Consider the following 22155-nt stretch of genomic DNA (forward strand, 5'->3'; position numbering starts at 1 on the left):
AGCAGAGTTGAATAGCCCCATTGAGGGTCTACTTTCCTTATGTGGAGGAAGGTAATGCAGCAGCCCTATACGGATTGGGCTGTAAATGAGTTTTTGTTCTGTGATAACTATGAATTGTTGTTGAGGTGCTTCATTGCTGTTTCTAAAACATGTTGTTGCTTGGTTGGGTTGCTTGTAAATTTATTTTAATTATTTTTATGGTTTTACATATTGTTGTAAATCACCTCAAGCTTTAGAAAGGTGGAATATAACTATTTTCAATGTATGTGTGTGTGTATTAAACATTTAGATTCATATACGTATTTATTGGCTGTTTAATATATAAACTGTTGAAAGTATTTCTTTAAGAAATCTTTTGTTAATACAAAAATTGCTCACATTAAGCCTTCCATGACTTGCCAGGGGCCTCTATTTGCATACCTGTATTTCATTTTCCACATGGCTGAAGTACATACGGCTAACTGTTGAATGTTCTGCAGGATCTTTTTTCTCTTCTGCACCTATATTATTTAATAGCAGATTGAGATTATTAGCCTTACAACATGCTGTACAAGTGTTCCCCTCATCCGAAGATCTGGTATCCGCAGCTTCACTTGTCTATGGATCAGGGGCCCCCACGCCCATTACAGAGGGGTGCACCTGTAGTTTAGCTGCATTTCCAAGTACAGGTGTGCATTGCTTAATGATGGGGTACATTTCATGAACCCTGTCCTTAATTGACAAGGGCTACAATTCTAACCTCACTTTCCTGGGAGTAAGTCCCATTGAACACAATAGGAATTACTTCTGAGTAGACCTGGTTAGGATTGTGCCCTTGGTTGCTAAATGAAAATTACTTTTTAGGTGCCAGGATGCCTCATGGAAAGTCCAGGAGGCATGCTCCATATCACACAGGGCTTCTTATTGGAGCTCACCAGATAATGATTATTTTATCGCACGGTATATACATATATGTTCTTGGTTGCTAGTAAGCAATTTCTAAATCATCTACATGTTGCGTGTACACTAGGAGAAACAATGATGTACATGCAGCAGATGTGTGTACCACACATGAGTATGAAGTCTCAGGTGTGGCACAGAATGCTTACTACTGGATAACTAAAATCTGTGCTTCCCCACACCTCAAAAAGGCAAAAACAAAACCTCAATATATTTTCATGACAGATATAAACTACACCTGTCTCTTTATGCTGAAACAATGCCTTCAGAGTTGGTACACTTTGGACTAATTTATGAGAAATGCTAGGGAGATGAAATGGTTTATATTTCCGATGTTTCTCATTTAACAAATGTTGCTGATGACTCCCTTTGAATAAACTGAAAGAAAGAAAAGGCTACAATTAAAGCAAGCAGTAAACAAGATGTGGATGTAATGTGATAACCTTTCTGTGCCTTCTCCCATGAGGGGTGTTCAACATCAAAGGAGTAGAGAATGACATAGCAAGGTTGCATTGGGGACAAAGGAAGTCTTAAAAAAATTGTACTGTGGTCTAGATGACCGATGTGATATGTGGGAAAAAGTTTCCTCCATTACCCTGATGAAGCATATCCTATCAGCCTACACATAACATGGGCAATTTCTCAGCTGCTATTATTTCTGTTACAGCCTTTTTCAGAACTTTTCCAGTTCAGATGGAAATGAGAGGTAGTACTGGCAGTCATCAACCTATTGGTGACACCACATTCCAAATCTCTGGACAATCTCTCTCAGTTGATTCATATCTCAAAGAGCACTGGGTCAAGACAGAAAGGCCAAGGGGTTAGGCCCTTGTACTATCTTCTGGAATCTGATAAGCAGGAGTAGAGCCACTTTAAAAAGTGTTCACAACCCCATCCCAGCCAGGTGATCCAGAAGGTTAACATGGTCAATGGTCTAAGTTTGCTACTGGCCCAATCCTATTCTTCCCTCCCCACTGAAGTGGTGGTGGTGGGGAGTTGCAGAGGTCTCCTCTGAGTAAGGGAACAATCAGTCCCTTACCCTCCTCTGTGGTGTGGGGAAGGGTCTACTTGGACCTGCACTATTGAAATTGCTGGCATATTCTGCAAGGACCTGCACCACAGGACTGGGTCAGGAAAGGGGTTCGAATTTGGCAGCTGCCGCTGAACCTGTCCCCTGACCCAATCTACCAATCCCCATTAAAAACCTTGTTCTGTCCTTCCCGTTCCATCCTTCCCTCTCCCCCCACCCCTGCCTCCCCTCCATCAGCAGCGAGGTCCAACAGCCCATTATTTATTTTTTGGCAATTTTCTTGTTTATTTTTTTCACATTTTTTTGTTGTTTTTTTTTACAAAAAAGAGAAGAGCAGAAAGTGGTGTTATGTGTTTTAGCTCAGAATGCCAGGTGCAAGGGCACCAGGATGCTGGTCTCTTGTTACCTTATGTGCTCCCTAAGGCATCTGGTGGGCCACCGTGAGATACAGGAAGCTGGACTAGATGAGCTTTTGGCCTGATCCAGCTAGGTTTTTCTTATGTTCTTACGTTTTTATTTTGTTATCACAAAAAAATCAAAAATCACCAAAAAATGCCTAGAGGTGTGATTTTTTTTTGGGGGGGGGGTGATAACAAAATAAAAACACATAACACCATTATCTGCACTTCTCTCTTTTTTTGTAAAAAACAAAGACAACAAAATCTGTGAAATCTGTGAAAAATTAAAACTATTCTCTAACACTTCTTCATATTCTCAAACACCTACATGCACATTGCTGCATCTATGCCATATAGGTCATCAACCAGAATGACCATGGCTGCTTTGGACCTGTAACAAGTCCTAAAACTGGACTGAAAAGGCTCCAGATAATTAATTTACATTGGTTTAATAACCATTCCCTCTCTCTTAATTAATGTAGTTCTGTGAATGGGGTCTAGGGATTTGTAACATAACATTTTCAGCACTAAACTATAACTTCCCAGGTTTGCTGGGGGAGAGATCGCATTTAAATGAGTATAAACGGATATATTTGTAGTGCAGGTATGTCGGGTATGCACAATTCTAGCATTTGGTTCACTGCAGTTGTTCATGTAAAATTGATTTTAAAATGCTACCTTTCATCAAAGTTCTTCTTTGCCATTAGATTGTTCGCACTTTCTCTTTCTGTCATGTCAGGATCATTTTGATTGTCTGAAATTCTTTGAAGTTGCTAAAAGAAAGACAATGTAAAGAAACAAAATAGTAGCATCAAAACCTGCATTCTTTATTATGCACTACCATGTACTATACCAAATTCACTAAGGCAGTGCTTCTCACACATTTAGCTCCACTTTTAAAAATGAGAATCTGTCAGGACCCACCAGAAGTGATGTCATGACCAGAAGTGACATCCTCAAGCAGGATAATTTTTAACAATTCTAGGCTGCAATTGTACCCACACTTACCCAGGAGTAAGTTCCATTTACTATTATTGTTAAAAGATAGTTGCTTATAGCTCAATCCTGAACTGCCCAGAGCGCCCACGCTTGGCAGCACTGAAAAGGACTGCCGCCGAATCCTGCACCTCCCGCGCTACCGTGGGAGGCTCCTTGGGAGAAGGGGACGTTTGTCCCCTTCCCCCGAGTGAGGTAAGCAGCCCTGCAATGGGGCTACTCACTTTACCACCGACGGTAGAGTAAAGGCACTCATGTAGGGCGCGCAGGCCTGCACGAGCTCCCTGGATCCTGTGGAGCTCAGCTCCACGGACCCTCCTCCCACCCGCCCCCAGCATGCCTCCCGCCCGCCCCGCCGGCCTCCCCCCTCCCCGGAACGCCTCCCCCATGCCCCTGTCCAACCCCCCCCGCCTCGCGTTCCGCAGCCTAGTGGTCCAGGAGACTACCGAGCCATGGAACCTGGGCCACGGCCCGGCACTAGCCCGGCGTTGGGCTAGCACCAGCAGGAGCCCAGCAGTGAGCCCCACAAACGTGCCTGATGGCACGTTTGCGACAATGGCTGGCAGCACGGAGCTTTGGTGCCAACCACAGGATTGGGCTCTAGTAGCTTGTTAACAGTACAGGTCTGTAACATTTCCCCAAATGCAGTCACATACCATGGTAGCATCAAGTCTAATATATTAAAAATAAAATATTGAAATGAATGGGGACCCACCTGAAATTGGCTTGCGACCCACCTAGTGGGTCCCAACCCACAGTTTGAGAAACACGGCACTAAGGGATCTATGCACAAATGTCTGCTTTGTTGGCCTCTTTAAAGCTTGGGAGGTATCTTTCTATGGTTCACTTCCATCAACCAAGGTACAGGGCTATCTGGACTTCTCTGACTTTATTTAAATGCTGCTTTTCCACTTTAAAAGGCCCTCTGACTTACAGCAACAATAAAACCACAGCATAAAACAGCATTAAAATTCATCAGTTATGGTTGTTATGAACCTTAAAAAATAAAAAAAGATCAGCTACAGAAAAGTATAACGAATTCAGAGACCACAGAAAACCTGGTGGGAAGAAAAATTTCTTAACTGTCATCACCACCATGGAATAAGCCTTCAAATCGTATCTAAGATTGCAATCCTATACATACTTGTCTGGAAATAAGTCCCACTGAAATTAATGTTTATTTCTGATTCATAGGATTGCTACAAATCAAGTTTAATTGGATTCATTTTAAGGTTTCTTCCACACGCACTCTAGGTGTTGTCCCTATTACTGCATTGGCTATGATTCCACAATAATACAGAGAGATGTTTGAACTCTGGCAAGAAAGAGAGTGGATGCTGAGGAGCTACTATACCACATCAAACTACTGGGAATTAGTTCCCTGCTCCAAGAGTTTACTAGGGCCTTGACAGAGTAGCTAGCAGGGACATCTGAAAATGATCCAGGTTCATAAGGAGTGGGGAATACTTTTAACTGGTCCTGCACCCTTGCAGAGGTTAAAGGAAACAGTAAAAAGTCCTTCCTAGCGCTCTTTTTGGTTCTTCAATATGGAAAGCACAATAAGAAAACCAAAAGTAAGGGCCTTGTCCTTCCAGGGCTAAGTTATACCTTTACCAATGATAGTAGGCAAGATGTCATTAGCCTGATAGTCACTGTAGACTATGGATCTAGACTATACATCAACAGGTTCCATAGCTGTTATTGCTGTCATTACTGTAATTATTTATTCATTCAGTTTCGAGGCTGCCCTGCAATACAAATATTCTCAGGCAGTTCTCAGTGCAATGATAATGTATAAATTGGGTTTGAAAGCAGTGGCGGGGGGCAAAAGCCCAGATGCTGTGTCTGTGGGTTTTATGGGGTGGCACTCCCACACCTGCTGCAGCACTGCCTCCACCTGCACGCCACTGCTGCCTCTGAAGCTGCTCCAGGGGCAGTGCGACCTTCTCTTTGGTGTTCCAAAAGCGTTCTGAGGCTTCTTGAGCGCCCTTAACAGTACCTCCAGTTTTCTGTCAGAAAACCAGAATTACTTTTAATGGCAATCCAGAAGCCTCAGATAGCTTTTGGAGAACCAACGAGATGGTCGCGCAAGGCTCCATGCGGCCAGCTAAGTATTGGGGGCAGCATGTTGCGGGGGGGCAGCATGTCACAGACCTGGCCCTGGGCAGTACAGGGGCCAGGTCTGTAACTGCTTGAAAGTGAATTGAATACTTACAGGATTTATAGATGTTTGTGGGTGAAGGATGTTGCATGGTTATAGAAACACTTAATAAGATTTGTTAAGATTTGCAACCCCCTCCCCCATTGGTTGCATACTCAATAGACGTCTCTTCCGCATGGCTCCGGCGCTGCCTTCTGTTCCTGAGGATGACACTGACTCTTCTGTTCATCCCTTTGCAACCTTTCTTACCCCCACCTACCTGCTCATAGCTGTGCCACCCTCTGCCCAGTCTAAATGCACGAGCACATATTAGCAGAAAATGAGAAAAGATTTGCAGATAATGAGAGGTAGGTGTCAATTCTGTCCCTTGAAGATAAGTGAATTTGCATATAAAGAGAACTGACTGTATATAAACACAATGTGTATAATTCTGTTTTACTATCACATACCTTCAGATTCTGACAGCCTAAACCTTTCTTGCACTGGTGTGGCCAGGCAGCATGGCCTGTATTGTACCCAGCACAGGTTAGGAGGCAGCTGGAGGTCTCCTTGGGGTAAGGGGATTTTTTGCCAGATCTCTGCCAGCCATTCAGCCCTCCCCCAACCAGAAACGCTCCCTCTCTGCTCCAGAATGCCCTCCCGTCATCATTTCCCAGCCCCTGCGCTGCTCAGCAGCACACATATCTCCGTCTGCGGCTGGGTCTCTAAATGCAGAAATGGCAGGGTGATGTGGGCTGCTGCACCAGCACTGCTTACTCAGCTGGTGTCACAAACGCCTTAAGACATGTTTGCTACACCCTCTGTTGGCACAGGGGCTGCTGTGTCGGCTGATCATCGAGATAGGATTGCACAGTGGATGTCTCTGTGCTATAAACAACTGGAAAGGAGGCTACTGTGATGATTTGGGACAAATAATAATATGAGCCTCTATGAGAAGTAGACTATCCTCAATGCTCCATAAATTAATGAGGAAATCTGTTTCCCTTACTAGTATAAAATAACTTTATAATCCATTAAGAACAGGGAAATTACCAACTACCAAATTTGATTTATGCTTCACATAATACAATAGAGTTTATCAAGTTGTGGTGAGATAAAGAGTGGTATTTTAGAAAGATTGTAACATAACAATTAATAGGAGGTTTTTACCTGTTTGAAAGCATTCATTTTCTTTTCTATCTCCTCAGCTGTTTTGTCTAGTTCAAGTGATTGCTGCCTGAGAACTGCTGCATTCTTAAGAGTTTCTTTTGTGCTCTGTCTCAAAGAAGCACTTTCTTATGTTAAGAAATCAATACAACACATACAATAAACAAAATAGTAAACGGCTGAAGAGATTCACATTTCAATCTGCAACCATGTTAGACAGAAGTGCTCACTTGGATTTAAGTCAGTGAAATCAATTGAATTAATAATAATGATAATAACAACTTTATTTTTACCCTGCCTTTCTCCCCAAAGGGACTCAAGGTGGCTTACAACAGGTTAAAAACAGATTAAAAAACATAATTAAAAAACAGATTAACAACATAATTTAAAAACAGATAAAAGCTTATTAACACATATCATAAAAACAGTAGTCAGATAACAAGTAGTAAAAAGGTAAAAAGAGCATAGAGCAGCAAGTCATAAAAGAATCAGGCCTGTAAAAAATTAAAAGATGTTGAAAAGATGTTAAAAAGGCCGAGAACTCAGAAGGCTTGTTTAAACAGAAGGGTCTTCAGGCCTCACCGAAAGGTCTCAAGAGAGGGAGCCATTCTTAAGTCAAGGGGAAGAAAGTTCCATAGCTGGTGCCACTACTGAGAAGGCCCTATTTCTTGCCGCTGCCCCACGTACCTCCCTAGGCGGCAGCACTTGTAAAAAGGCCTTCTCTGATGACCTAAGAGGACAAGCCGGATTGTATGGGAGTAGGCAATCTCTAAGATACCCTGGCCCAGAGCAGTATAGGGCTTTAAAGGTCAAAACCAGCACCTTGAATTGGGCCCGGAAACGAATGGGCAGCCAATGCAGCCGCTGGAGAAGCAGGCTGACAAGGTTGAACCGCCTACCTCCAGTAACCACAAGGGCTGCCGCATTCTGCACTAGTTGCAGTTTCCGAACCATCTTCAAGGGCAGCCCCACACAGAGTGCGTTACAGTAATCCAACCTCGATGTCACCGAGGCATGGATCACCGTGGCCAGATCTGCACGATCCAAGTACGGCCACAGCTGGCGCACCAGCCAAAGCTGAGCGAAGGCCCCCCTAGCCACAGCCTCCACCTGGGAATCTAGGAGCAGCTACAAGTCCAGGTGGACCCCCAAGCTGCAGACCTGCTCCTTCAGGGGGAGTGCAACCCCATTCAGCGCAAGCCGATAGTCCAGCACCTGCATCGAGGATTTCCGAACCAGGAGAGCCTCTGTCTTATCCGGATTTAATTTCAGCTTGTTAGCCCCCATCCAGATCCTCACTGCCTCCAGACAGCACTCCAGGCCCTCAACCGCCACCCTGGAGTCTGGAGGAAAGGAGAGATAGAGCTGGGTGTCATCGGCATATTGATGGCACCCCACTCCAAACCCCCAGATGACCTCTCCCAGCGGTTTCATGTAGATGTTAAATAGCATGGGGGACAGAATTGAACCCTGTGGCACCCCGCACCTCAAGGGCCAGGGCGTCGAACAGGCATCCCCCAGCACCACCATCTGGGACCGATCCTCCAAGTAGGAGCGGAACTACCGCAAAACAGTGCCTCCAACTCCCAACTCGGCCAATCAGCCCAGAAAGATACCATGGTTGATGGTATCGAAAGACGCTGAGGGGTCCAGCAGGACCAACAGGGACGCACTCCCCCTGTCCAGTCCCCAGCGTAGGTCATCCACCAAGGCGACCAAGGCAGTTTCCGTCCCAAAGCCCGGCCTGAAACGAGATTGAAAAGGATCCAGATAATCCGCTTCATCCAAGACCCTCTGGAGTTGAGTCGCCACCACCCGCTCAATTACCTCGCCCAGAAACAGGATGTTGGAGACTGGCCGGTAGTTGTCTAACACAGTGGAATCCAGGGAGGGCTTCTTCAGGAGGGGCCGAACCACAGCCCATTTCAAAGCACATGGCAACGTCCCCTCCATCAAGGAAGAGTTGACCACCCTCCCCGTCCACTCAGCCAGTCCACCCCAGGCAACTCTTATCAGCCAAGCTGGGCAAGGGTCAAGCAGGCAGGCAGAATAAAAGGAATTCATCTCTCCATAGAGGGACTTACCATCAGCACACCCAATTAGACCCACACTTACTGATAACATGTGTGTTAGCCCCACCCCTGCCACCACTGTGATCAGCATTTGACTGCAACAAGAGCTGAACAAAGAGAGAACCTTTGATTGCTACCCAGGTATATTCCAGGGTGGCGATCAGAGGAAGAAGTACTTTTACTCATTATCAGACTAATGTTGATCACAAAGGGAGCACGGGCAGGGCTAACTAAGAGGTACACTCATGGGAAACCCCTTATGACAGTGTTTCTCAATGTTATTGAGACAACAGACCACTTAGCATGTGTCCTTCTACCTTGCATACCACTGGAAGTAACTGGCAATAACGTCATTGCCAGTTATTTCCTTGTTGGGAAGCCTGCTGCCCAAGAGCAAGGTAGGGACACAATGCAGCCGACACTGGTAAGAGGCTCAGAGTGAGCAGGAGCGTTTTTCAAGTGCGCAAAACTCTGCCCACCAAGCTCTGCCCACTGAGCCTTCTACCATTATTTACTGCATTGCGTCCTGGTCTTGCTGCAGGACAGCAGGTGTCTGGGAGTGCTGCTTGTGCCACTGGACACCACCCTGTGTACCACCAGTGGTACATTGAGAAACACTGCCTTATGGTTCATCTTCACAGGGAAAAAACCATCTGAACAAGGTTTTATGAGGATCAAAATACAGATTAATTAGATGTGTGAAAACTTGTGTGGGTGCATAACTATCTAATTGTGACTTGAGGTTCACAATTACTTGAATCTGTCTTCTGAAGAATTCAAAGGCTTGCTCACTATTTTGTGGTCATAATAAAGGTACTGCTTACCTCCCGTGGCTTTCAGACTTTTGTCTAATCAACCAGTAAGGCTACCTACTATTTTTGTATGCTTTACAAGTAAGTATTTAATAATATGCTCATTTACTGAGGCAATAGCTAATATGTCTTACTTATTTATGATTTGTGCTGACTACAATAATGATATATCCAAACCGATGAGAAGACATTTTGTCTTCGCCTCCAGTTATAATTATAATGAGCTCCTCTGAGAGCCGAAACATTGCAGCTACCTGGGTAATTTAACTGAAGTAACATTTTGCAGTTATCATCATAGTAAAGCCACCAAGACAACAGAACCTTCAAAGTACACTTTCTTCTCAAAGAGAATAAGTAATTTGTGCATATGGATACATCTGTAATGCCCAATACGAAAATGATTGAAATGGACCAGGTTCTGGAAAAAAACAAAGCAGCCAAGAATTAATCTCACTATGCATTTGAAATCAAAAGTACTATAAATTGATGTCAAAGGAATTGGTATACACAAGATTAATTTTTGAAAAAATTGGAAACTATCTTCAATATTGATGAAGGACAGTAGAAAAGCGCAATGGCTAAAAGTTAATAATAATAATTTTGGAGACAGAACAGGAGAAAGTATCCAAATACTGAGGTGAGGTATCTCGATTTGTGCCACATTCCGTTATCTGTCACCTATTGGGATTTTCTTTCTCTTTAGACCTTGCCCAGTGCTTGCCCATTGAAGATAAACATTTCACATATCTGATGGGCTCTAATTCATGGCAATGCAGCTCTGAGGTCAGGGAACAAACATTCCCTTATATTGAGGAGGCCTCTGTGAGTGACACCCAACTGCAGGATGCAGCACATGTCGCATTGGCACTGCTATGCCAGTGCTGGAAAGCACTGACATAAGGGGTTAGGATTCCGCCCTTAGACTTTAAGGTGCTACAAGACTTGTTTTTGCTGCAGTAAGCTAAGGCAACTACTGCTCTAGAGGCTGTTGGGTGTACCTCATTAAAGAGGCGCAATTGTCCTCAGAGTTTTCTTAAATCTGGATAGACTTCTTGTGCTGTTCTTATTCCCAGGCATTGTTCCCCAATTCCTCCTTTATTATCAGAATCTTTTTTATTTTTGATGTAATGAGGCTTTTTTTTTTTTTTTTACAGTTTGATTCCCCCAAAATCAAGCCTAGGTACCCAAGCCCTAGGTACCAGACCACAGGGGAGCAGCAGCATGTGGGGGGTGGCTGGGGCAATGTGCTCCTCCTTTGTGGTGCCCCAAGTGTTTCCCAGGTTCACCATGGGGGGTGCATGCAGTGTTTGTTGCTGGAAGCCCCGCCTGCCCTCTCTTGGGTCCGAACGACACTGAAATGGAGTTGTTCCAGAAGCAGGGAAGGGGCAACATGATGATGTGGGGGGAGTGATGTTTCCACATCACTGTACCGCCCAGTCCTGGGAGCCAGGAGGCTCCTGTATGCAGCTGCTCTGCACCCACATATCATAGATGACTTGTTAAATTTCTTCATCTAATTTATTTCAGTAGAAGTAAACCTACTTCTTGGTTTCAAATCTTTCTGCTTCAGCTCCCCTTTCCTTTGGAGAGCAAATATTCTTCACATTGCATCTTACTTGGGTGGATGTTTATGGGTAAATGTACAGATTCAGTATAATTTTAGAACAACCAAACAAAACCAAAACCACAATTTTGAAAGGAGAAAGTATATACAAATGGGAAATGTGCAGATTAGTATGGAGATAGCAATGGTCAAAAATTAAGGGCGCAATCCAGAGTCACCCTTAGACTGGTGCAGGTCCCTTGCGCTGGCCGAGGGTTGCTAACATGCCATAAAGCAATTTGCACTTCCTCTAGAGTCGGCTGGGCCAGTGCAGGTACATGTGCTGGCCCACAGAGGCTGAATCCAGCCTTCGTGTCGACTCGGAGCCTTTTTGGCCAAGCTCAGATGACTTGCTCTGGGCCAAGCTTTTTGGCCAAGCTCTCGGGTGAGTGGGGAGGAGATGCGAGGGAGGTGTTCTGGGGCAGGGGAGGGCAGGCAGAGGGTGGTCCTGGGGGCTGGTGGGCAGGAAGCGGGAGGCAGGGCTGGGACCTGGCAGTTATACTGGATCCCAACTTCCATTCCCAAGCAGTGCTGAGTGGCTGCAAGCTGTTCTGTCTCTCTTCTGACCTATGCCATCTCTTGAGGTGGTGCAAGTCCAAGGAGACCCATTGGAGCTGCACTAGCTTACCCAGGGGTAAAGAGAAGTGAATTGGACCCTTACTATTGGCTGAGCCACTTTGGGCACCTATCTTGCGCTGGATACAGCACAGACCTCCTGGCCTGCCTGTTCCAGTGCAAGATAGGATTCTACTGAATATGAATTTATATACAATGGTGCTGGTTTGAACACACCTTATGTGGGGGGAAAAACAGGAAGTACTGATCATTAACAAATGTGAAACAACAAAGGATGAAGTGTGGACTGTACCAGTTCATTGCGTTATTATTAGATGGATTGCAGGGAAACTATACGTCTGCGCATATGTTTAGAGAAAGGACATCCTGACTCAACAGTACAATGAGTTGAATTAACTTTGGGATCTCTACAGAGTCAGTTTTAGAATTCCACAAATTTTTATTTAAAGCAAGCTCAATTGACATAAAATGATTCTTTTACCTTGAAGATCCATAATTTCAGTCTCTTTCTGTTTCAGTAGTTCAGACAGTTTCAGAACTTTATTTTGGATTTCATCAAATTCCTTTTTTTCCTGGTAATATTCTTGGGCAGCTGCAGTTTCTAAATATTTTGCTTGGTGCTGCTTGAAAGTCTCTTCATACTGATTCATGTAGTCCTTGTACATTTTCCTTATAATATAACAAAATACATTGTCGAAGAGCCTAATCCAATTCTTCCTCTCACCAATGGTGCAGCCATGCCAAAAACAGGCACGCTGCATCCAGTGGGGGAGGGGGGGGGAGATTGAGAGGCTTCTGCAGGAAATTTAACTGCCCAATCTTATGCCCCAGAGCCATTACAAGGTACAGTGGCATCAAAATGGCTCCCTCTATATCCTGCAGGACCAGGACAGCCATTGGAGTCTCCTCAGGTTAAGGATACATTTGTTCCCTTACCCTGTGTTAAGCTCCACTGGCAGCAATGGGTCTCCTCGAATCTGTGCCTATTTAGCAGGCACAAAATCGAGGACACCCATGTCGCACTTCCAAGCACTGGAGGAGGCATAGGATTCAGTGGCAGACTCTGCTGCCACTCCCTTCCCTGATCTGATTCTCCCTTCAGTCTGCCCTCCCTCTACCCAGTTTCCCCTCCACCCACCCTCCCTCCCAGCCTGAAAAGCCTCCTCTGATCTGTGGGGTAACTGCCAGCTGCCCAGTGATGTAACATCCTTGTGCTGAGGCCCAGTGCCAACTGTGCTGGGCCTCTCACTGGTGGCAATATGCCTAATGGCACATTTGCAAAAGCCATTGCTGGGGCAGTGCACCAGCCATCAGTACTACTCTGGCTTAGGATTTGGCCCTAAATTTTCTTATCCCTGCATAAGCCTCCTGACCCACAATGGGTCTCCTCAGACTGCGCTAGCAATTTTGTTAGTGCTCATCCAGGGTGAGAAATGGTGTAGCAAGGCTGCTGCTGCAGGGGACAGGAACCAGCATGCACATTCGGCGCCAGATCCACTCCTTTTGCAGCCTCTTCAACCCATAATGCCCCCTCCTCGTTCCACCACTGCCTTAATTGCCCCAGCGGATGTAGACAGCTCCAGTAACAGCCCTGGAGCATTGCTGCCTCACATGGTAGAACTCCTAAAATGGCCACTGACTGAGTCCTGCACTCTCAGTCAGCAGCCATTTTGCAACAGCAGAAGAATTCGGTATGTCAGCAAAATCCTCAACAGGATTGGGCCCTTAGATGCTTTTTACCAGTTGTACCAGAAATTTTAAACTAACTGCCTTTTAAAATACAACCAATTCTCAAGACAAGTGCCCACCTCAAAATGTTGGAAATTTGGATGAATATTCAGGCACATTATATTTCATTAATTACTGCAATATCGTTGGGAATATTTCAGATCACTTGAATATTTTCCTATTACTTTTCGGCAAATCAGGGCCCAATCCAAATGAGCCCATACTGGCATGCAGTGTTGCAACATGCTGGAAGGCACGCCTGTGACACTTACCGCTGTGCTGGTGTGGACGCTGGCTCAGCGCAAGCCTGCGCTGAGCCAGCACCTGGCGGAGGAGCAACAACTGCTGCCTGGAACTCCAGGCAAGTGCTGGGTGGTGAACTGGTCAGATGGGGTGGAGAGAAATGATCTGGGATGAGGGGAGGGCAGTGGGAAGATGTGGCAAGGGGGGGAGCAGGGGGGAGGGATGTGGAGATGGTGGCAGGTCCTAATGCTGTATCCTAACCCCCCTCCTGGCCCAAGAGACTTGACACAGGTCTCCTTGAATCTGTGCCAGCACAGATTCAAGGAGACCCATCTGGGCCTCATGGGAATTACATGGGGCAAGGGAGAGTAAGGTCCCTGAGTAGACCCCGCACTACTTCCCAAGCCCATGGGATGCAGCAGAAGCCATTTTGGTGCCGTTGCAACCCTGGGCACTGGAAAACACAGGATTGGGCTGCCCATGTGACTTATGGCAATAAAAAATGACATAGGACTGTTGTTACACTCCAAGTACAATTCGCCATAAAAATTATGTTCTTATTTTTCTGAAACAGCATTTTTATATTCTTTATTTTCCCATCTTTACAGGTAATAAATGGAATGGTTACAATAACAATGTTTTATGAAGTTATTTTTAATATTTAAAAAGTGCAAATGTTCTTGCATACTTGTCTTTTTCTGTTGTTTCTTGGCAGGTCTGGAGTTCCTTCTCTAAATATTCCTCATGTTTATTAAGAATCATGTATGCACGTTTCCAACTAGGGCAACAAATTTTAATGTTATCAATTCATTAAAACTAACATTTCTAATATCATAAAAAGTAACAAAACCATCAAAATAATTGATATTTCTCATTCTAGATTTTTTTTCAACCTTTTCTACTTGAGCTCTCTCTTCCCAGCTACACTCCCAGTGTACACTACACTACACCCTCCAGTCTGGAGGGTATTCTAAAGCCTCCTAAAGGCATAAAAACGTCACTTCTAGTGTTCCCCTCCCCAAAAATAACTGGAAGTCACGTTCTCTAAGGTCTCCTGAAGGCTATGCATGGCATCCCTGTGCCTCAGAATACCTTCCAGATGCAACTGGAGGCACAGGGACAAGCAAGGGGGGTGGCCCTGAAAGGTGTGTCCTAGGGTGGCACTTCTTCCAGCTACACCACTGATGTGAAGCATTTTGAAAATTCATACAATATTATCTTATATGTATAATGAAATAAGTTGACACTTCCTCTTACTGGAAGTAAGTCCATTTAGCACTTACTAAATATACTGCTTGATTACAGAAATTACCCCAACTGTGTATTATAGTACAGTAATCTGTAAGTTCAGAAATAAAATTTTGATATACTTACACATTACAGTTCTCCTTATTGCTACTGCTGCATTTGTGGAGGTTAACCATCATCTCATCATCCTTGTTAATATCTTCTTTTAAATGACATATTTCACTTTTTCTCTGAGCAATATTTGCAGTGTATACTGAAAGAAATATACCACATTTCACATAATATAGAAATTAAGATCAGAATCGTCCACTGTAACACAAACTGTAAACAAGTCCTATGATTAAGGCTAGAGTCCTGATCCAGCAACTTCTTATTGGTAGAGGAGTTCTGTTGTGCATGTGAAGCTCCCCTACCTTTGCAACTGTTCTATTCATTTCAGGGAGAGAGCAGATTCTGGTCTTCTTTTGGGTAGAGGTTCAGAGATAGTCAGATTATAGCTTGCAGACTAAAGCCAGCATCACATGCAGGTTCCAAGATAGTTCAAGTTTGCAATACCCTTATTGAGGGTAAGAAGAAAACTTCTAGGTAGGAGGCAAGTACAGTGGAAGTGCAGAAGTGTATGTTTAGGTTTGGGTGCAAATGTACATTTTTTTGTTTTCCAGGCTACCAAGAGAAGGCTGACAGCTGATTAGTTAGCTGTCTGACTGCAGGCTGGTTAGCATGATATCCTTTTCCCTATTAGAAAAACAGGTGCAGGAACATTTGTTCCTGAGCCTACAAGAGCCTACAACCTGAGCAGAGGACTATCAAGGATTGGGAAGTGCCTGCTTAACCCTTAACCCTCAGGTTGTTTTAATGCTCAACCCCACTGCCTCTTCCCCAGGTACTTTTCTTCCTGTCCTCTGGGAAAAACAGTCCCAAGAGGAAAGAGTCAAATTGTCCTACTTCCTTGCTGCTGGGAGCGCAGCCTCTTGTGGCTGCTTTTGCTTTAAAAACAGCAACAACAAAAGGGTGACTGGAAGTTACATGTAATTGTAGCTTCATTGTGACCTCAGTGTTTGGAAACAAGTTGCATCAGAGAACCAGGATTGGCCGAGGCTCCCTGCTCAATGCACAATTCTGTTGTATAGTATGAGAAATGGTCCTGAGGGAAGACAGGGACAGCGACATATTTGGCTAAACCACCAACTAATCTGTGCAGAAGTCCCCATTTACTTGTCAAAAGGGAATTCAGTCTCTAGGAGGAAAAGGGTAAGTAGACATGCAGGCCCAAGAACAATGTGATGATAGCATGAATGTACAAAAGGCAAAGAAGCTGCTATAGAGAAAAACGAGAAATGGATAGTGAAAATTTATTGAGTCAATCCAGAATACGATACATCCACAGGAGATTCTGGGTGCAAAATGGCAGCCATACATGGCATGGCTCTTAATCATGACACTATGCTCTTCATGTAACATTAATCAGTTCTCCTCCAAGCTTCATTGGTTCTATATATTAATTTTTTTAAACCATAATATTAGCAACCTGATCCTGCTTCGGCCTTACCATATATTGGAAAACTAATGGACTAAAATATTCTGAATATAAAGACGACTTACTCTGTATCTGTTGTCTCACATGTTCTTTAGCAGAAGATGCCTGTTCAAGCTGAAAAACTGAAGAAATATACATATATTTTAATGTTAATATTATTGTCAATCAAATATTAAACAAGAAGATAATTCATATTTTAAAAGACAACTCAATAACTTGAATATTGATTTTATTCCAAAATTTGGAACAGCTTTTTAGGTATATCTCTTTTAAGACAATGTGTCAATTCCCCCACCAACTGCTTTCCCACAGTACCCCTCCAACCCCAAGCCACTTTTCCTTCTGCAAGGTTTCAGATATATATTTACCTCACAAGTATTTATCTAGAACCATGCAGAGAAGGAAAACTTGAGGAGAGTTGCAAGGGGAAAACAAGCCAATTAGGGAAGTGAAGCAAGCACTCTGCCACTTCTTTGCTATAAATTCTTCCTTTCAAAGTGCATTTGTTAGAAGAAGCAGCTGTTTTGGGTTTGACTATATGCATGTATTAATAGTTTAAAATTATACTATATATGTAACATGCAATTTGACCCTATGTAACCCTATCTTGATCCAGTAACACACCACTCCATATGCAAGAGGAAATTCTCATTTGTTAGCAATAGCAGGGGCACTCACTAACTGGCTAAGGGCCCAATCCTATCCAATTTTCTAGTGCCATTGCTGCTGTGCCAATGGGGTATGCACTGCTTCCTGTAGTGGGGAGGAAATCACAGAGGCCTCCTCAAGGTCTGGGTACATTTGTTCCCTTACCTCGAAGCTGCATTGCGGCTGCAGCGGTGCTGGAAAGTTGGATAGGATTGGGCCCTATGACATTTGAGTATAACCCAACTTCCTCCCTCACATAAAAGTACAGGACAGAGACAATGAATTCAAATGAACAGAAATGTTAGGGTATTGAGACTGAAGAAATTAGGGTTCTGTTTCATAGCTTGTTTTCAATGTTGAACTCCAGATCGCATTATAATCCATACCAAGCTGTAGAAGCAGCTTGTCCAAGTTGCTGAAGACACCCTCATTCATTTTGTAACCTACATTAATAAAAGGTGAGAGAGAGAAAATATATAAACTCACAACTGTGCACTAAATAACCAACTGACACAAAAAGAAAATTGCAAATATATGAAGAGTTGAATACAGTACCATCCCCTCTCCTCCCCCTAATGTCCCTGCAAATTCCAGGCCACCTGCACAGAGGGTGATCTACAAAAGTGTGCAGATGAAACTTCTGTGAAAAAGAGAAATGCCTGAATCTGCATCAGCAGAATGATGTGTTCTTGTAAACATCACTTTCCATTCACTTTCTTTTTTCTCTTCCTATTAAGTTTTCAGTCTACTACAACCCATCAAGTTATTACTACTGAATTTCTATTCACTGTTATTTCATATCAGATTTTATACTGCTTTTCTTCACTACTGAAATAGCTTAGGGCAGAAGTTCTCAAACTTTGAGGGAGCTTTACTCCCTCTGTAAGTTCTTGCAGGGGAGGGGCTAGGGCAGCCCCTGGGGATCTTGTGGCTAAGGGGGGGATGCTTTGCACTCATGTTATGTTATGTATGTTATGTTATGTTATATAGGCAGAGCTTTCCTCTCCTTCCCCTGCCCCTTAAAGGGAGGGAGGAGGTGTTACACGCACTGGTACGTCTACTCATAAGTAAGTCCCATTAGAGTCAGTGGGGCTTACTCCCAGGAAAGTGTGGATAGGATTCTAGCCTTGGAACCCAATCCTGGGCGTGTCTACTCAGAAGTAAGTCCCATTGGAGTCAGTGGGGCTTACTCCCAGGAAAGTGTGGATAGGATTCTAGCCTTGGAACCCAATCCTGGGCTGGTCTACTCAGAAGTAAGTCCCATTAGAGTCAGTGGGGCTTACTCCCAGGTAAATATAGAGAGGATTGTGGCCGCAATCGCCTTCCTTCCCCCTCCCCCACCGTAAAACACCTCAAGGCTTCCCCTCATGGGGGCAAAGCTCTTGGAGGGCCAGAGCACGCCTGGTCTGCAGCCCCTGAATCCGCTGCCTGCCTGACTGAGGTGGCGGGCGGGGGCAGCCAGTGCGCGAGGCTGCCAGGAGAGGCGCCCTCGCCCTCCCTCAGGCTTTCAGGGCTTCGAGAGCGGGCGTCGCTCTCCCTCACCTCCCCCGGGGCCAGGTGCCACTGAAAAGGGCGGGAAAACGTTTCCCGCGCTCTGAGGCGCCTCAGTGAGACACCACCCCTCAGCCGCCCTTCCCAGCCTTTACACGGTGGGCGGGGCGCTGCTGGCTGCCTTTCAAGGGCTGGCTGGGGGGGCAGGTGAGGCACAGCCTCCCCACTCGAGTCCTTCGAAAAGCACTGCTATCTTGTGAGGTGCATAAACACTCACAACCCAAGGGCAAGTTGTGAGTGTGTTGTGAGTGCTTGCGTGCCTCACATGGCAGCACCGCTTTTCGAAGGACTCTGGTGGGGAGGCTCGGCCTCCCCAGCCCGCACCTCACAGGCGGCTGCGCTTTCCAAAGTACTCCAGTGGGGAGGCTCTGCGTCCCCTGCCACCCTAGCCTGCACCTCACAGGCAGCGGCACTTTCTAGAGGACTCCAGTGGGGAAGCTCTGCCTCCCCACTTACCACCTCACACCTTTCGAAGGACTCTGGTGGGGAGGCTCTGCCTCACCTGCCTCCCCACCCTGCGCCTCACAGGCGGTGGTGCTTTTCGAAGAGCTCTGGTAGGGAGGCAGAGCCCACCCACATCCCTGCACATCCCTGCGGAAGAAGCAGAAGATGGGACCTGGCGGGGAAGGGGAGGACGCTTGCAGGAGAAGAATATGGCCAACTGAATAAAGATCAGAGGAAGCCATGACACCTTCATTAGGATTCTCCCCTCAGTCTCCAGAGTGCAAAACATTTGCACAGAAAATGATGCAAAAGCCGAGGAAGTAGAACTGAAGAAGTTCTGTTAATGTGGAAAGCTGGCACACTGTGTCGTGGCTTATCCCAATAGACTAGTGTTTCTCAGCCAGTGGTACTGGTACCACCAGTGGTACTTGAGGTGGTATCACAGGACCCCTGGACACCTGCTGCCCAAAATGTTTTTCCCTCCATAATATTCGGATTTTTAGTCATCTAATGAGATTGACTTGCAGGAGATTCAAGACAGGTGAAGGAACAAACAGTCTTGTGGTAAAGGCTAACAAATTTAGGCTGCAATCCTAACCACACTTTCCTGAGAGTAAGCCCCATTGAACAAAATAGGACTTACTTCTGAGTAGACCTGATAGGATTGTGCCCTTACTCTGTCAGGAGCTTCTAAGGGCAATAAATTGTTAGTCTTTTAAGGTGCCCCAAAAACTCGGTTCTGTGGGCTGCAACGCAAAGCCACCACTGCTCCCCAGCTGAGGGCAAAAGAACGCACTACTCCATAAATAAAATGATCACAACATCACTTTATGAACTTTCACCACCACAAAAAAAGAGGAATGAGACCAAATTCATGGTCTGTGACTGTCAGTGGCTGGTAGCTGTGACAACAAAGTGGAGCATCTGTGATCATAGAAAAAATGGAACATGCCCTATACCAATGATTCTCAACTAGTGGTCATGCCACCAGCGGTACTTGAGGTGGTGTCTGGTGGTACTTGTGGGACCCCTGGACCCCTGCTGCCTGGTAGTGAGACCAGGAACATGACACAACGAACAGTGTAGAAGGCATACCTCGGCAGACAGAGCTCCAAAGCTTGCTTTTCCGAGCTCAAAAAAGCCCTCCAGTCTACTCTGAGAGAAAAAATCCACTCTGAGCCTCTTACTGGTGTTTGCTGCATTGCATCTAGTCTCCCAACCCAGAAGTAACTGGTGATGATGTCATCGCCAGTTACTTTGGATGGTACTTTGAATAGGTAGACCATGTGAAGTGGTATGGAGGAGGACAAACACTGAGAAGCACTGCAACAGATGTATTGTTTTGCTGACCCTGTCACTTCTGTTCCAATGGGCTACGTCAGGGCTTTTCAAACTGGGGCGTCGTGATGCCCCAGCCTGTGGGCCCTGGCCTCTGCCCCCTTAAGGGGCGGGGGCGGCTGCACCACCCCCAGGATCAAGCCGCACAGGGGGCTGCAGGGGCTTGGGTGCACTTAGCCAATCCTCCTGCAGCCTCCCCAGGGTGCGGGGAGCCTGGTACAAACCTTTGGCAGGGCTCCCCGCAGCAGTGAAAGTGAAAGCAGAGCGATCGCGCTCCACTTCCGCTTTAGTGGAGGTGGGGTGCAATCGCTCCGCTTTTACATTCACTGCTGTGGGGAGACCTGCCAAAGGTTCACACCGGGCTCCCCGCACCCTGGGGAGGCTGCAGGAGGCTTGGGTAAGTGCACCCAAGCCCCTGCAGCCCCCTGAGCGGCTTGATCCTGGAGGTGGTGCAGCCGCCCCCGCCCCTTAAGGGGGCAGAGGCCAGGGCCCACAGACTGGGGCATCACGACGCCCCAGTTTGAAAAGCCCTGAGTGGCACGATCCTGGGGATCGTGCCGCTGCCTTCCACCTGCTCCTGCTGCCTCCCCCCCCCCCCCCCGAGAGCTTGAAAACCACTGGGCTACGTATAAAGCTACAACTTATTTCAGGATCCTCCCCTTGCCTACTACAGCTTTAGTCAACAGGCATGAGGATATAAGGCAACCTGGCTGACACTGTATCCTTGGACTGTCAAAAACGTTTGGACAAAGGCTGCTGAGCAGGGCTCATGAGAGGGAGTAAAGGGGGCCATTCGTACCAAGAGTTAAAGCCAGGGTTAAAAGGGGGACCCAAAAGCCAAAGGCGGGGCTCCAGAAATTTCCTGGGATCTTACATTTTCCTATCTCACCTGGACTCGCTGCCCATGCAGGATGCTGGGGATGCTACAGCGGGCATGCAGTGGTGGATGCTGCTACAAGTCATATGCACCAGGCTGAGGAACGCATACACGACACTCTTTAATACAGTGTAAAATCTGGGAGGAAACTGGCCTGCTACAGTAGCACTTTGGCTTGTCGATCTGCTAACCGTAAGTGTATAGGAGCTCAGCTGTGGGACTACAGCTGCTGCAGAAGTAAGTCTTGGTGCACACCGGACATTTTCCATTCTAGTATGATGCTAATTTCCTGCAATGATTTTCTGCATTTAAAAGATTTTACAGAGAAACTTAAAAGTGTGTTTGGTTTTCTGTATCACTGTATCTCGCTGTCGACACCGTGTGGGTGGGTAAACCTGGTAGATCTTGGTTCCAAAGACTTTTCTGGCTGTTCCCACAATCTGTTGTCTTGTTTTGCCCCCTCTCCACCCCCATTCTGCCCACCCCCATCACCACTCTCCCCTCATTCTGTTTTTGCCCCCACCTCTTTGGGAAAGTGTCCAAAAGAAACAGTGGACCCCCTGATATTCCTCTCAGAGGCCCTGGTTGAATCAACTTTGCAGTCATGAAATAAGTCTGCTCCATTGGATCCTAAACTCCATGTCAGGTTGGAAGGCCCAACACAGAGTCTCTCAAGTCTACACTGGCAAAATAGTTAGTGCAAACTTGAGAAGCTCCATTGCAAGGCTTCGGTTGGGGCTTTCCCCAGGGGAAGGGGATGAAAGTTCTGTTCCTCCAAGGAGACCTCTGGCAGCCTCAGTAGTGCTGC

General features: G+C 45.8%; 1 protein-coding gene across 1 annotated transcript in view; it reads right to left on the reverse strand.

The window, feature by feature from the left end:
• Positions 1-17572, reverse strand: part of C1H14orf39 (chromosome 1 C14orf39 homolog) — a 32261-nt gene extending 14689 nt beyond the window's left edge. The window contains exons 1-9 of the mRNA XM_066624240.1: positions 17524-17572; positions 16555-16611; positions 15079-15205; positions 14393-14482; positions 12215-12402; positions 9930-9972; positions 6674-6794; positions 5240-5372; positions 421-500 (exon numbers count right to left, since the gene is read on the reverse strand). Coding sequence (XP_066480337.1) covers positions 421-500; positions 5240-5372; positions 6674-6794; positions 9930-9972; positions 12215-12402; positions 14393-14482; positions 15079-15205; positions 16555-16611; positions 17524-17572 — 888 coding nt within the window. The remainder of the gene's footprint in view (positions 1-420; positions 501-5239; positions 5373-6673; positions 6795-9929; positions 9973-12214; positions 12403-14392; positions 14483-15078; positions 15206-16554; positions 16612-17523) is intronic.
• Positions 17573-22155: the final 4583 nt, after the last annotated feature.

This window comes from Tiliqua scincoides, chromosome 1 (genome assembly GCF_035046505.1).
Source record: "Tiliqua scincoides isolate rTilSci1 chromosome 1, rTilSci1.hap2, whole genome shotgun sequence".
NCBI lineage: Eukaryota > Metazoa > Chordata > Lepidosauria > Squamata > Scincidae > Tiliqua > Tiliqua scincoides.